A 17144-nucleotide genomic window follows, 5' to 3' on the forward strand; every position below is an offset into this window, starting at 1 on the left:
TCTGATCTGCCTATCAATCATATGCTTATCAATCCCCCCCCCCCTCCCCTTGCCTGTGTTCGTCTATTATCTGCCATGCTTTGTCCTGCCCACCTCCCTACATTCAGTCTGAAGATGGGTCACAACCCAAAACATCAGCTGTCCATGTCCTCAAGAGATGCTGTCTGACTGACTTGCGTGGAGGATAATGAGATCAGTGCGGGCTATACTAATATGCAAGGGTCGTCTGAGATCAAGACGGAGGTGGGTGTTGGGTCTATTGAAAAGCATTAAGGTGGACAAGTCCCCAGGCCTAATGTGATATCCCATTATTGTCAAGAGAGGAGATTGCCAGGGCCTTGTTAAAGATCTTTGTATCATTTCTAGCCACAAGGACTGGAGAGTAGCCAACGATTTCCTTTATTAAAAAAAAAAGGATATTCTATGAAATTTTCGGCTGGTGAGTCTCACATCAATGGTAGGGAAGCTAAGGGAGAGGATCCTTCGGGGTAGGATGTATTTACATTTTGAAGAGAACAGGCTGATTCGGAACTGTTTGCAAAGCTTTGTCTGGGGTAGGTCATTCTTAAAACCTTGATTCCGTTTTTTGAGGAGGTGACAAAAGTGAAGCGTGTTCGGTCGTGGATGTGTCCATGGACTTCATAAGCGATAGGAGCAAAAATTAGGCCATTCGGCCCATCAAGTCTACCCTGGCATTCAATCATGGCTGATCTATCTTTCCCTCCCCACCGCATTCTCATGCCTTCTCCACATAACCGTGCCACTCGACACTAATCAAGAATCTATCTATCTCTGCCTTACAAATATCCATTGACTTGGCCGCCACAGCCATCTGCAGCAATGCTTCCACAGATTCACCACAATCTATTTGTTCCAATGCTGAAATAACTCAGCTCAACAGGATCTCGTCAAATTGTCTGATTTCCTGGCTGGTGCAAGACAGGGTAAAACTTATTGCAGTACCATAGCCTAAAAAACCTTTCACTGTACCTTGGCACACATGACAATAATAAACTAAACTAAACAGTGACTAAATCAAACAACAATTACAAAACGCAGGACACAAGAAACTTCTGTCAGGCATGAGAAAGGGATTTCACAAGGTCCCTCATGGTGGCTAATCCAGAAGATTAAGAGGCATGGGACCCCCAGTGACGTAGCATTTTGCATTCTGAACTGGCTTACCTATCAAAGACAGAAGGTGGTGGTGGAAGGGGGTCATTCAGGTTGCAAGTCTGAGACCACTGATGTTCTTCAGGGATCGGTATTGGGATGGCTGCTATGTAGATGGGTTTGTTGGGAATTTTGCAGATAACACAAAAATGAGTGGAGCTGCAGGCAGTGAAGGAGGCTGTCAAAGGATACTGCAGGATAGAGGTCAATTGCAGATTTGGGTGAAGAAATCACAGATGGGGTTTAATCTGGACAAGTGTGAGGTGTTGGACTTTGGTGGCCAAATGCACGGGGAAACATATACAGTTAATGGCATCACCCTTGACAGGGCTTGCGCTGACCATCTGACAGGAGTATTTACATTTCACTTGCACTTTATGTGCAATGTGACGAATAAAACTGATCGATTGATACATCTTTAAACTCTCCCTACGTCATTCTGAGGTTCCCACCTGCTTTAAGGAGACCACTATTATTCCAGTGCCAAAGAAGAGCAAGGTAGTGCATCTAAATGGCTACTATCCAGCAGCTTTGATGTCCACCATCAAGAAGTGCTTCGAAAGACTGGTCATGGCTCACATTAACTCGTCTCCCAGATAGAATGGATGTATTGTAGTTTGCCTACTAACTTGACAGCTTGATTTTGATGCCCACAGACTTCCAATGAAAATCAAATGCTTCAGTAAATGCACTCTCCGGAGTTATCTTGCATTCTGCTTGATGTTCCCGATGTTGGGGAAGTCCAGAACAAGGGGTCACAGTTTAAGGAGCGAGGGGAAATCTCTTAGGACAGAATTGAGAAAAACATTTTTCACACAGCGAGTGGTGAATCTCTGGAATTCTCTGCCACAGAATGTAGTTGAGGCCAGTTCATTGGCTATAGTTAAGAGGGAGTTAGATGTGGCCCTTGTGGCTAAAGGGATCAGGGGGTATGGAGATAAGGCAGGTACAGGATACTGAGTTGGATGGTCAGCCATGATCATATTGAATGGCGGTGCAGGCTCGAAGGGCTGAATGGCCTACTCCTGCACCTATTTTTTATGTTTCTATTTATGTGTCGTTTACTTTGCTAATCCTGACCCCAGTTTCCAAGTTATGTACTAATGTGAGCGAGCATTTGGTCATTCCGACATAACCTTTCAAGATTATCTCTCCCCGAGTAAAAAACAATTTGTATTTAATCGCGCTGTTCATGTGGTAAAATCCCCAAAGGCACCGCATGAGAGTCTGACCAAACAAAATTTGACATCGAACCACGCAAAGTATTATTGAGGCCAAAACCTTGGTCAAAGAGGGCACTGCATCTGTAAAAAGAAGGGAAAAGGTTTTTAGTAGGAAATTCCAGCTGGTGATTTTGTGTTCATGTGTTCCCGTCTGGCCAGAATTTAACATATCAATATTGTGTTTTTGCAGCCTGTGTCAGGGAGTGTCAGGGAATTAACATTTGACCTCTGGGCTGTTTGCTTTTGTATAATCCAGTACCACTTGAAACAATTGTAACTCCTGACTATCTTTTTCTATAGATTTAATCACAATTTGCTTCAATATGAAGACTCCTCGATACAATTTTTATTTCAAAGTTTTGCTTTATCTTTTAACTGATATGCTTATCAGAGCAGTTGACCTTCCAGGAATGTGATATTTTCTTTAAATATTTATGGTATACATTATTTGCTACTAATGTAATAATCAGCACAAAGTCTGATACGGGTTTCATTATAAAACAAAATTAATTGGCAGTAATCTCATAAAACAGGACAGTGTTGCAGCTGGTAGAGCTGCTGCCTCATAGCGCCAGAGACCCAGGTTCGATCCTGACCTCTGATGTTCTCTGGATGGAATCTGCACATTCGCAACTGTGACCGTGTGGGTTTCCTCCGGGTGCTTCGGTTTCCTCTCACATCTCAAAGATGTGCGGGTTTGTCGGTTAATTGACTTCTGTAAATTGTCCCAACGTCCAAAATACTGGAGGAGCACCCGATCCAGGTAAGCCTCAGCTGGTAGAAGTTGCTGGCTCACAGGGCCAGAGACCCAGTGCAATCCTGACCTCAGGTGCTGTCTGTGCGGAGTTTGTACATTCTCCCTATGACCGCCAGGGTTTCCTCTGGGTGTTCCGGTTTCCTCCAACATTATAAAAGCATACGGGTTATTTAATTAATTGGCCTCTGTAAATTGCGTAGAAAGTGGATACAAAAGTGGGATAACGTAGAACTAGTGTAAACGGGTCATCCGATGGTTGGCTTGGACTCGGTATCTCTAAACTCTAAGACCAAAATATTGAAGTAACAAAAGATATCTGCCTTTCCTCTCACAACACCTACCACAGAGAGTCCTTCAGAATACCTCTCCGCCCACTGAGTGTTTACATAGTTGCCTTGAAACAGAATACTTGCCACTCTCACTCAGAATTCTTATTGCATCAACAGTGAAACAGGGCTTCAGTCTACATTTCTAGCTGCTTGATCATCTTCATGATCCATCACACAACCAGAACATATCTGTTTACACATTCCAGAATCCAAAATAGTTTGTCTGATTCACCTCCAGTGGGAAGAAATGGAAAAATGCAGTAACATTGAGCCCATTGGGCCTTCAAAGAATAATTCCAGGCAGTAAAGAAGACAGATTGAGGCTGGTGTGATAAGCAGACCCTGCATTTAGTCACTATTGCCCAGTCACTTTAGAATGTACTGCACAAAGTATAGAACACAGAACACTACAGCACAGGAACACTGGACTCATTGGTCCACAATGTCTATACTGGTCACGATGCCAATTTAAACTAATCCCATTCCCACAACACAGAAACAAGCCCTTTGACTCAGCTTGTCCATGCCGATCAAGATGCCTCATACACACTAGAACCGCTTGCCTGCGTTTGGCCCATATCCCTCTAAATATTTCCTATCCATTTCCCCAAACATGGTTTATCCCACTTGTTTCGGGAGCGCAGGGCCAATCTGTGGAATTTATTACCACTGACGGCTGTGGAGGTCAGGTCAATGGATATTTTTAAAACGGAGATTGACAGATGCTTCATTAGCAAGGTTGGTAGGGGTTGTGGGGAGAAAGCAGGAGAATGGGAAAGGAAGATAGATCAGCCATTATTGAATGGTGGAGTAGATTTGCTGGGCAGAATGGCCTATTTCTGCTCCTATAACATATGAACCATCGCCTGCCTGTCTCACATGTGTCAATCGTATCTGCTTCCACCACCTCCCCAGGCAATGCATTCCAGGACCCCTCATCCTCTGCGTAAAAAAAAAACTTGCCTTGTGAATCTCCTTAACATTTTCCCCATAAAGCCATGCTCTCTCATATTTGACATTTTGGCAAAAGACTGCTATACGCTTCTCATCATTTTATATACTTCTATCAGGTTACATCTCAGCCTCCAATGCTCCAGAGAAAAGAATAAGTTTATTTAACCTCTCAGAAGGATGTTGAAGGTTTGGATAGGTGCAGAAACAATTAGACAGGTGCATGGATTGACAGGTTTAGATGGCTATGGGCCAAATGCAGGCAGGAGGTACTAGTGTAGATGGGATGTGTTGGTCGGTGTGCACAAGTTGGGGAGGGGGTGGGCCTGATTCCACACTTTATGACTCTCCTTATAGCTAATTTGGGCATATCCTCGTGAGCCTTTTCTATACCTCTCCAAACCATCAACACCCTTTCTATAATGGGACATCCAAAACTGCACACAATACTCCAAATGCAGGCTAACGAAAGTTTTATACAGCTGCAATGCTACCTATTACCCTCTATGTAATTTTGACCTCCAGTTCATGCTAATGTTGAAATGGTATTCTGCAGACAGTGTTGTTTTGTGTCATCCCAAAAATAGACGCTGCTCCCAAAGTAATTCACCTATCACTAAGCACCTGCTCCTGAGAAAGCAATTGAAGTTCTAAATCAGGCAGAATTACCATACGTTAGAACATTAACTTGCCAGTGATTCAACAACTCCTTACTCCAATGTCTAGACTAACACCCCGCACATCTTCCAGATCACCAGACAGATTTGTAGCCTGTTACATGGTTTGCTGCATCCTACTGTGTTCAGGTGCCACATATCTGCTTTGTTTAAGGAGAAGCTATGACTCACTTTTGAGCAGAGACCAGTTAGCACCAAGCTCTTGTAGAGGTACAGGCCTTTCGTCCCACAATTTCTATGCTGCTTCTGATGCCAAGTTAAACTAATCTCCTCTGCAAATGATCCACCTCCTTCCATATTCATAGCCTATCCAAACTTCTCTTTAAACACCACTACTGTATCTGCCTCCACCATCCATGGTGGTGCATTCCAGCCACCCACCACTCTCTGCCTAAAACAAAACTTGCCTGTACAACTCCTTTAGACTTTGGCTTTCTCACGTTAAAACCATACCCTCTGGTCTTTGCCATCCATATCAATTCTCTTCACAGTGGTGAATTGAACTCAGGTGTCCCTCATTTCAGGCTTAACGAGGCACTGCATCAAGTTGGAATGTTATCTCAAGTATCCTGGTCAATACTTAATCACACAATCAAGATTTCTGAATCAGGTTAGTTTACTTGCTCATTATAACATTGTTGTCTGTGGAAGTTTGTAGAGCTGAATTTCAATTCCATTTCATCCACCACAATAAATGATCAGAAGGCACTTTGTTATCCGTGAAGTGCTTTAGGATGTATATAATGCAAATCGGTGAGAAACCAGCATTCCCCAATCCAAATGTTGTGGTGAGTGGTGCAAATTACAATGACTTTGCTGTCTGCTAGTGGTTCCACATTAGCACTACAGCCTCACGCACAATGTGATACTTAATGTAACACCATTTCTGTCGAGAAGGGGGAGTAGCTCAGTGGGTAACACAGCATCTTTGGCAAATTTGGATAGGTGATGTTTCAAGTCTGGAGCCTTCTTTAGACATTGGGGAGGTTTGAGGGGAGGGAGAAAGATTGGAAGAGATGAGATATAGGACAAAGCTTGGCTCTCTTCTCTCCCAACTTTATCTGCCCCCACCCACCACAATCAGTCTGAAGAAGAGTCCTGACCCGAAACGTCACCTATCCATGTTCTCCAGAGATGTTTCATGACCCGCTGAGCTATTCCTACACTTTGTGTCCTTTTGCAGTTTGCATCTGCAGTTCCTTGTTCCAACATTTCTGTCAATTTGGTGACAGCAACAGCTATCATTGATGTATATTTACCACTAGCAGATAGCTAACTGCAACAGGAACAACAATGAATTAAGATTCCACCTTATTTTCTTTTGCAATCATATATTCCAGCATGATCCAATGTTCATAACGACCAGACATTCAAACATTAAAACATTTAATTGGAACACAAACTGCTGGAGCAACTCAGTGGGTCAGGCAGTGTCTCTGGAGGTGATGCTTCGTGTTAGGACCCATCTTCAGACTGATTATTATAGCAGGGAGAAAGCTAGAGAAGAGATGTGGGGGCGGGTCAAGGCCTGGCAAATGATAAGTAGATACAAGTGGGCGGAGGGGTTGGTTGAACATGGGTGAACGAAGGCTAGAAATGGAAAGGAAACAAAAGAGTATCAAACATAATCCCCTCTCCGTGGATGTGAACCATATAGGTTCATAACTTATAGGAGCAGAATTAGGCCATTGTGGCCATCAAGTCTATTCCGCCATTCAATCATGCCTGATCCATCTTTTCCTCCCAACTATTCTCCTGTTTTCACTGACACTCGTACTACTATCCCTCCATTCCCTGAATATCTATGTGCCTATAAAAAACTGTATTTGTAACTTATAGCTAGGCGGCGCGACTCTGGTCAGCAGCGGCCTCTGCAGCCTGTCCGCGTTTTATTATTTTTTGTCTGTGTTTTTATGTAGTTTTTGTTATTTTTTGTTGGGGTGTGTGTGTGGGGGGAGGGCGGGGGAAACTTTTGAATCTCTCCCTGCACTGGAGACCCGACCTTTTCTCGTCGGGTCTCAGTTGTCGTTGGGGCCGCAACGAGGAGCGGCCTCCAATGGGAAGAAGCCGGGGACTCTGGTGCCGACTCACCGTTGCCGTCGCGGAGCTGGCCGAGACCGGAGCGGGTGGAGCGGTGGAGGAGTGCTGCTGCCGCTGCTGCTGCTGCCGATGCCGCTGCTGTTGCTGATGCGAAGGCTGCTACTGCGGGTCTGCGGACGGCAGCACCGAGAGCCCGCGGATCCCTGGAGGGAGACCGCTTTTCGGGCTCCTGCAGCGCGCGAATTCTCCATCCCGTGTTGCGGGGGTCGAAGAGCTCCGGAGCGGGGCCTACATGCTGGCCCCGCGCGGCTGGAATGGCCGCGGGACTTTGCGAGCGCACACCGGGGGCTCCAACACCAAGACCCGGTGTGCGACCTCGCACCACCCGGCGTGGCTTCAATGGACGCGGGACAATCGCCATCGCCAGCCGGGGGCTTTGACTTTGACATCGGGGGGGGGAGAGTGCAGTGGAGAGATAAGTTTTTTTGGCCTTCCATCACAGCTATGTGATGGATGTTTATGTAAAATGTAATTATGTTGTGTCTGGGGTCTATTTGTGTGTAATGTATGGCTGCAGAAACGGCATTTCGTTTGGACCTCCAGGGGTCCAAATGACAATTAAATTGACTCTTGACTACATCCTGGTGGTGAGTAATTTGATTTTGGTAATACTAAGATACATATTTGCAGGTTTCTGTTTTCTATTGTGTGTTCCTGTCCATCACGGGTACTGACCTCCCTACCATCAAAGGGATCTATAGGAGGAACAAAAGACATGAAGTGCTGGAGTAACGTAGTAGGTCAGGCAGCATCTCTGGAGAACATGGGTAGGTGACATTTCAGGTCTCGATTTTTCTGGAGACTCGTGGAGATATTGGGTCTAAAAGAAGTGCTGCTTCAAGAAGGCCGTCAATATCATCAAAGACGTACCACCCTGGTTCTGCTTCCATTTCACTCGTACCATCAGGAAGAAGGCATAGTGTCTGAAAACCGTGTCCACCTGGTTCAAGAACAGCTTCTTCCCAATAACCACCAGGATCTTGAACTGCACACCACTTACCTCAACTATGAATTTCCATGGACTGTCTTTGATTGCACAAGCGACTGGTTTTTTTTTGTATAATTGTGGTAATTAATTTTATGCATTTTTGATTATTATACCTGTGTGTATCGTGTTTACAAGCCTGTGTAGGAAGGAACTGCAGTACTGGTTCAAACCGAAGATAAGGCCAAAAATGCTGCAATGTGTGACGTTTCGGGTCCAGACCCTTCTTCAGACTCAACCTGAAATGTCACCCATTCCTTCTCTCCAGAGATGCTGCCTGTCCCGCTGAGTTACTCCAGCATTTTGTGTTTACAAGCCTGTTATGCTCGAATGACATTTAAATAAACTCTTGAGATCAGAATAGCCACTATTTTTATGCAGGGTAATGCAGACGAAGGGCTGTTTGGTCAATATTACAACACAAACTTCATGAGGAACTCAACGAGGAATGGGAATAACAGGTGACGTTTCTGGTTGCTTCTTCAGACTAATTGTTGTAGGGGGAAGAAAGCTGGGAAATGAGCTGGGGGCTGGACAAAGCCAGGCAAGTGATAGGTGTATTGAGGTGAGGGGGGGGAGGGGTTGGTTGGCAGATGGGTGGAAAAAGGCCAGAGATGAAATGGAGACACGTCCAATAAGGAGCGAAGAGGAGTGTAAAGCCAGAGGAGTGGGATGTAAGTGGGAGGGGAGGGATTCAAGGGGAGATGTGTGGGGGGGGGGGGGGGAGGGTTGGGAGATTGTGGGAGAATTGGGTGCACATTGGGTTGGGTAGGGCACAGGAAAGAGAGATGGCGGAAATTTGAAGCGAGAGAAGGGGATATAGGTGGCAGGGGGCTGTTCTGCTCTAGTGCTCCTACCACTATTGTATATAACCATCTTAACATCCAGGGATGTTATCTGACCCCGCTGTCATCAGGCAACTGAATCACCCTAACACCAATTAGATTGTGGTCCTGAGCTACCATCAGCCTCATTGGAGACCCTCGGACTATCTTTAATCAAACCTTACTGGAGTTTACCTTGCACTAAACGCTATTCCCTTCATCCTGTGCCTGTACACTGTGGACGGCCTAATTTTAATCACTTACACTCTTTCTGCTGACTGGGCTAGCATGCACCAAACATACTTTTCGCTGTATGTTGGTCCACATAATAAATTAAATAACTGGACCACTGATTTACTCCAGCACTTTGTGTCCTTTTGTGCATTAACCATGATCTGCATTACTTTATTTCAATGCTGACCTGAGACAAACTTTGACAGATGATCCAAATCATTTGTGTCTTTCTTTGTGTGAGTGTGTCTGTGTGCCTCTGTTAGTCTGAGTGCCTGCCTGTGTGTACCTGTGTGTGTGTGCGCGCCTCTATCTGTGTGCCTGTATTTGTGTGTGTGCGCCTTGTCTGTGTGTGCCTGTATTTGTGTGTGTGCGCCTTGTCTGTGTGTACCTGTCTGTGTGGGTGCCTCTATCTGGTGCCTGTCTGTGAGTGTGTGCGCCTATCTGTGTGCCTGTATCTGTGTGTGTACGTGTGTGTGTGCCTCTGTCTGTGTCTCTGTCTGTGCCTTCCTACTTTCGCATAGCCTCCCCCATTACTTTTTTAGCTTTGCGCGGGCACGGCGACCGCTCACCCCAAAGATTATAGGGCAGACTCTGCTCCAAAGATTGCTCTGCTCTATAATCCTTGGCTCGCGCCCCCCCCCCCAGCACGTGCCACCAACCGCCGCGCTCGCTCGCATTTCCATATCGTCCACACCACGTGCGTCCCGGATTCCGCGCTCTCTCCCCCGCGCGCGCGCCTCCCCACCCAACCGCCCGGTGCCTGGATCGCGCGCGCGCCTCCCCGCCCGCCCGCCACCGGTGCCCGCCCGCCCGCCACCGGTACCTGGATCGCGCGCGCGTGCCCGCCCGCCCGCCACCGGTGCAACGCGGAGGAGTTTCCATTCGCAACTCACAGACGGGGAAGGTTCAGAATGCCTAGCTGATTTGCAGTATCGGAGGAACACACTGAGTCAGGTATAGGATTTGAATATTAGTTTTGCACCCCATTGTCGTTGTTTCAATGCACGCAACAAGTGAGGGTGAACTTCAGATTGAAGTTCAAAAAAGAAGCGGCCGCAAGTGCCCCCACCCCCCCTCCCCTCGGTTGCACCGTTGGACTCGCCGGCAAATGGCGCGAAAACTGAGAACGGCGCGAGTGCAAAGCTGGGACTAACGTCGGGTGCAGGGTCGAGAGCGGGAAGTACAACGCCGGGAATAACGCCGGGTGCGGGGAGTGCATCGCTGCCAAGAACGCTGGTGCGGGGAGTATAACGCCGGGTACGGGCAAGTGCAACTACGGGGGTAACTTCTGGTGCCCAGTGGGTGCAACGCCGGCAATAACTTTAGGTGCCGAGAGGGTGCGAGTAGTTGCAGCGCCGGCAGTAAAGCTGAGTGTTGGTGGGTGTAGCGCTGGGAGTAACGTCGGGTGTGTGTGGGTACAATGCCAGGTGCGTGTGGGTGCAGTGCCGTGCGGGGAGTAACGTTGAGTGTGTGTGGGTGCAACGCGGGATGCCGGTGAATGCAACGTCGGGAGTAAACTATGTGTGTGTGGGTGCAACACTGGGTGTATGGGTGCAACGCCGGGCACCGAGTGGGTACAACACCGGGTGTGGGGGAAGTGGAGTGGGCACTGGTGCTGGGGAGAGGATGATGTGGGCGGGAGGCTTAGAGCACATTTGGGGCGAGAATGACTGATATGTAAAAGGAGGAGAGATGTCCAAAAGGCTGAAACACTGGACTCGGCAGGGTGGTCCGAGTGGACATTTGTGAGCTTGTCTTCGAGGGCATCAGAGCCGGAGACAGAAATAACTTTAGTTGTTTGAATCTTGCGCAAAACAAAATGTTGGAGGAACAGAGCGGGCCAGGGAACATTTGTGGAGGGAATAGATGGGCAACGTTTCGGGTTGGATCATTCTTTCAGATTCAGACCTAACCCGCTGAGTTACTCCAGCACTTTGTGTTTTGACCTCGTGGGTTCATTGGTTTCTGTGATTTGCACTTTAGTCGGGGTAAATGACAAGCAAAAACAATAGAAGTTGATTGTCAACAAGAGTGAGTAAGGAGTGGAGGAAGACTGACGTGGGCGATCTGTTGGGAGCTGGCATGAGTCCTATGGGCCGAATGGCCTACTTTGTTTCAAAGTAAATAAATATAAAGTTGTGCACCATGTTTGTGCAGTGGGAGTTTGTGTTCTGCATTTGGGCATATTGTGAGGTTGATGTTGTGAGAAAGGATGAGATATTGGACGGCCAGTTTTGTTTTGGGGATTACGCAGTGCCCTCCATAATGTTTGGGACAACGATTATTTATTTGCCTCTGTACTCCACAATTTGAGATTGTTAATAGAAAAAAACACATGTAGTTAAAGTGCACTTTGTCAGATTTTAGTAAAGGTAATTTTTATACATTTTATTTTCATCATGTAGAAATTACAGAAGTAATTACATAGTCCCCCATTTCAGGGCACCATAATGTTTGGGACACAGCAATGTAATTTAAATGAAAGTAGTCATGTTTAGTATTTTGTTGCATATCCTTTGCATGCACTGACTGCTTGAAGTCTGCGATTCATGGACATCATCAGTTGCTGGGTTTTTTTCTCTGGTGATGCTCTGCCAGGCCTGTATTGCAGCCATCTTTATCTTATACTTGTTTTGGGGCTAGTCCTCTTCAGTTTTCTTCAGCGTATAAAAGGCATGCTCAATCGGATTCAGATTGGGTGATTGACTTGACCACTTAAGAATTGACCATTTAAAAAAAAAACCTTTGTTACTTTAGCAGTATGTTTGGGATCATTGTCTTGCTGTAGAATGAAAAACTGGCCAATGACTTTTCAGGCGTTTGTTTGAACTTGAGCAGATTGGATGTGACTATACACCAACTACTTAGAATTCACCAGCAGTTGTATCATCAATGAAGATAAGTGAGCCAGTACATTCAGCAGCCACACATGCCCACGCCATAACATCCCCATCACCGTGTTTCACAGATGCGGTGGAATGCTTCGGACCTTGGGCAGTTCCTTCTCTCCTCCATGCTTTGCTCTTGCCATCACTCTGATATAAGTTAATCTTTGCCTCATCTGTCCCCAAGACCTTTTTCCAGAACTGTTGTTGATCTATTAAGTACATCTTGGCAAACTAACCTGGCCATCCTAATTTTGCGGCTAACCAGTAGTTTGCACCGTGCAGTGTAGCCTCTGTATTTTGTGTATAATGACTGGTGGCAGATCAATTTCCCTCCTGGGATAAAGTTATATTGTATCGTATTGCACCGTGTAGCTGTGAGAGTTGATTGCAGAAGGCATTGCAGTTTGCTGTAAAATTTGGAGGTTGGGGCTGATTGACTCATTTCTGGAGGTCTCAATAGGCTCCACTTGTTCTGCTTTGAGATATACATTGTCGGTCATTTATCACTGTCGTCTTGCCATCTCCCTGACTTGGCTGAAGGGAAATGAGTTTTTGCAAATTCGGTACTCGTTTTTCAAAAGTTAGTCAGGTGCAGCGAGTTGTGGAAATCATAGTCATCCATTATTTACAGTCGGCTGGTTACAATGTGATTCCCTTCCTAGCCTGAGGCCACAACTTAAGATCAAAAGAGGGATAATTTGCTTGAATGATCAACAAAGATTATTTTACTGAGCAATCGGGTTCATTTGCAGCAGTCCATATGAAATTCCTGCCTGATGTGTTTTCCTGTAAATTCCAGGGACGGAGAGATGGCCGAGACCAGGAACGGTGAGGTTGCGGCGCCCAGGATGGCCGGGCTCAGGAATGGTGACATGCCCGGGCACAGGAATGGTGACATGGCCGGGCTGAGGAATGGTGAGGCCACCGGGCCAAGGAACGGTGAGATGGCCGGAGCCAGGAACGGTGAAATGCATGACCTGAATGAGCTCATTACAGCCAGCATGCTGGAGGAGGAGAGGCAGCTGGAAGAGGAAGGTCAGGAAGAAGTGAAGAAGCTGATGGAACAGGTATGGAGACACAAGATCATAAGTGATAGGAGCAGAATTAGGTATTTGGCCCATCAAGTCTACTCCGCCATTCAATCATGGCTGATCTATATCTCCCTCCTAACCCCATTCCCATACTAATGAAGAATCTATCTCTGCCTTAAAAAATATCCACTGACGTGGCCACCACAGCCTTCTGTGGCATAGTCACCACCTGCTGACTAAAGAAATATCTCCTTCCTAAAAGAACTTCCTTTAATTATGAGGCTATGACCTCTAGTCCTAGACTCCCATTTGTGAAAACATTCTCTTCATATTCAATGGACAGCAGATACTGGAATACTGAGCAAGTGCTAGAGGAAGTTAGCAGGTCGGCAGCATCTGTGGACAAAGTAGACAGGTGGCGTTTCGGGTTAGAATCCCCCTTCAGACTGATGCAGTGCGAAGAAAGTTGGAAACGAAAGGAAGAGGTGGAGCAAAGACTAGCAAGTGGTTAGTGGATATGGGTGGGGAGGGGTGATGGGCAAATGGATGAGATAATGACAAAGACTAGAGGTGCAATGGAAAGAAAGAAACAATGCAGTAAAGTGTACAGCTGGAGGGAGGGGTGAAAGGGAAATGGGGATGAAGTGGGTGGGGATGGGAGATGAGCAGGAGGGGCGGGGAAGTGCAGGGTGATGAGCAGTGGGAGAAATGTGTGCAGGATGGGGATGGGAGTGGATGGTAGATGGTGGATTGGTTTACTTGGGTAATTCAGTGTTCACATCGTTGGGTTGTAGATTACCCAAGTGGACTATGATGGAACAGTTAGTTTAAGTTGCAGTGTTATCTACACTTCCAGCTGCTGCAAAACATGGGTGATTTGGCCCATAATTCCTTTAATGGAAACTTGCAGCACTTTCAACCTTGTTCATTAGACAGGATTTGGTGCTACGGAGATGCAAGTAACCGTAGATGTTGGGATCTTAAGCAAAACGCAAAGTGCTGGTGACTGGTCACTGAGAACTGAGAATAAATGACCTGCTGAGTCATTTCAGCAATTTGTGTTTTGCTCGAGATTTGGTGGTAGCTCCGAGCTGCGGAAAGATTCATGTATAAAAAGAGTCGTATATTCATAAATTAATCATGTGACTCAATTACTGTTTTAGCGATGAGTAAAACTAGAAATGATTCAATGCATTGCCGTATTTATCTTGTTTTTATCTTGAATCTCCTGCTGACACTATTTTCAGGCCAAAATGTTTTGGGAAAAAGATTCGCGGGAAATGCGTTATAAGCGATTGCAGCATTTGCTGGAGAAGAGCAATGTTTACTCCAAGTTCTTGCTGATGAAGATGGAGCAGCAGCAGCTGCAGGTAAGAATTCTTGTTTTATTTTATCAGCCTTCAGGGCACATTGCCACTGGGGAGGAACATGAAGTGAAATGTTCAATAATAAGTGGTTTGTCCTAATCTGAAATGCCCAAGATCACACCTGAATGGTTAGCCTATGCGTACCTTATAACAGGTCAAGTGATGCTTCCAATGTTTCCATATCCTACAGTTTGACTGATTTGTTAGTTTAGGGATACAGCACGGAAACAGGCCCTTTGGCCCACTGAGTCCACGCTGTCCAGCGATCCCCACACACTAGCACTATCCTACACACACACTAGGGACAGTTTACAATTTTACCAAGCCAATTAACTTACAGACCTGTATGTCTTTGAGGTATGGGAGGAAAGCGGAGCACCCGGTGCAAATCCACGCAGGTCACGGGGGAAAGGTACAAACTCCGTATTGACAGAGCCTGTAGTTGGGATCGAACCCAGATCTCTGGCACTGTAAGGCAGCAATACCATTGCGCTACCATGGCACACTTATTGATGTTGTTTCCATCAACATGAATTATGTGAAATAAATGGAAGGCTAGAGACCATGGTGAGAATATGTGTACGTGGACTGAAGGAGCAGATTGAAGGGACAAAGCAGCCTGTTTAATGGAGACGCAAGATGCTGTAATCTTGAGATAAATACCAAGTGCTGGAGTAAATTGGTTCTGAGTTCTGCTGACTCGGGTCTAAAGAAGGGTCCCGACTGGAAACATCGTCCTTCCATAGATCCCACCTTACCCGCTAAGGTGCTCCAGCACTTCATATTTTGCTCAAGCAGCCTGTTCATGTCTGTGCACACCTACATTGAAGGCATAATTGTGCACCCCTCACAGGTGTCCGATAACTACTTTAATTTTAAGTAGTTAGGTGGAATAATTTGCTGTTTCAGGACTCCTTATCTTTGTCTAATCCATCTGGCCTTTTTGCATTTGCTGGCTAATAAGCATTGTGGCGTCAAGCTTATGCAGAATAGGGTCGTTAGCTAGTTCTGTACTGTTTGAATAGACCGAGAAACATTTAACCAAGCCCCTATTTCTGTTTAATGTACAGTGCCCCCACTTGAAAACTGTTTAAAACAGAGCCAAGTAGTGCTTTCATTCTACTCTTACGGTATGTACATGAGAATCAGCATTCAAAGGGAATTTCTTTGAAGCTTTGGGTGTGGACTTCAGAATTGTTTTAGCCTGAGAAGAGTCACGTGTTGTTGCTCCTTCCTTTGTTGACGGGGCGTTTTAAATGATTTAAAAAAAAACACACCGAGGTATTTAAAAAGATTAAAATAATCCTGTCATATTCAATTACTGGAACGATTGTTCCTTTTTTGTTAAACAGGAACAGAAAAGGAAAGAGAAGCTTGAAAAAAAGAAAAAGTTGCTGGTAAGGGTTCAAGAAATATGTACATGCAATGTGAAGCTGGGGCATTATTTATCTCTATTCAATAAAGTTAGAGTCAGAGTCTTACTGCACAGAAACGAGCTCTTCGGCCTACCGAATACGTGCTAACCAGCAACGGTCTATCTACGCTCATCCTACGTTTAACTGCCCCCACCCTTCTCCACAACTCGTATTGCCTATTGGAATATGGGCCAAATGCAGGCGGGTGGGACTGCTGTAGAAGGGGCATGTTGGTTGGTGTGGGCAAGTTGGGCCGAAGGGGCTGTTCCCATGCTGTATGACGATAACTCTTCAGATTCTACCTCTTGCCACACAATGGGGGGGGGGGGGGGGGGCAAATTAACCTACAAACCTGCATGTTTTGGGGGCGTGGGTGATAACAGGAGCACCTGGAGAAAAACTCATGTTCACAGGAAGAAAGTAAACTTCTTACCGATAGCACCTGTAGTTAAGGTCTCTGGCCCTGTAAGGCAGCTACTCTACCGCTGCGCCATTGTGCCGCCCTAAGGTGTCGCCTTGAATTGCTGCGGTCCCTGTGATGAAGCTGGAACAGTGCAGTGTGGTTGTATACCTGTGGGAAGGAACTGCAGATGCGGGTTTAAACCGAAAATAGATACAAAATGCTGGAGTAACTCAATGGGACAGGCAGCATCTCTGGAGAGAAGTAATGGGTTACGTTTCGAAAGGGTCTCAACCCACGAAACGTCACCTATTCCTTATCTCCAGAGATGCTGCCTTTTCTGCTGAGTTACTCCAGCATTTTGTGTCTATCTGTGGCTTTATACCTGATTGCGCAAAAATACAAACAGGAATGTCACTGGTTCATGTCAGGGTTAATTGCGAGTCGACCACATTGCTGTGGTTCTGAAGATGCTATCGTTTGGACTAATTAACTATTTCCTTCCCTAAAGCCACGTAGTGTCTCAGCGAATTAGACTATTTTGATGAGATTTTAACCGCGAAGCCCAAGCTGTCACTTTGGATTGTTCCATGTAGCATTGCTGTTGAAGTTATTATCAAAGTAAAAGCACTATCTCCAGGAACTTAACATCATATTCAGATTTTGCGATTTTTCATTAATGTGGTCGTGCCCAACGTTCCTCCTTTTCTTGTAGTATTGTTTCTTCCAGAATTTAACAGAAACCTGTAACTCGCATCAGGTTTAGTTTAGAGATACAGCGCAGAAACAG

The 17144-nt window shown here is 45.9% G+C and overlaps 1 protein-coding gene across 7 annotated transcripts in view; it reads left to right on the top strand.

Annotated features, from left to right (window-relative positions):
• The first annotated feature begins 10069 nt into the window (after window positions 1-10069).
• Window positions 10070-17144, top strand: part of hells (helicase, lymphoid specific) — a 40625-nt gene continuing 33550 nt past the window's right edge. Inside the window, exons 1-4 of one of the 7 annotated variants that reach the window (XM_055647333.1) lie at window positions 10070-10207; window positions 12941-13208; window positions 14420-14542; window positions 15892-15936. In XM_055647333.1, the coding sequence (XP_055503308.1) occupies window positions 12951-13208; window positions 14420-14542; window positions 15892-15936 (426 nt within the window). In that variant the 5' untranslated portion in view covers window positions 10070-10207; window positions 12941-12950. Of the gene's footprint in view, window positions 10208-10308; window positions 10631-12940; window positions 13209-14419; window positions 14543-15891; window positions 15937-17144 lie in introns of those variants that run through there. The other 6 variants (XM_055647334.1, XM_055647329.1, XM_055647332.1 and 3 more) reach the window with 6 other exon arrangements.

This window comes from Leucoraja erinacea, chromosome 15 (genome assembly GCF_028641065.1).
Source record: "Leucoraja erinacea ecotype New England chromosome 15, Leri_hhj_1, whole genome shotgun sequence".
NCBI lineage: Eukaryota > Metazoa > Chordata > Chondrichthyes > Rajiformes > Rajidae > Leucoraja > Leucoraja erinaceus.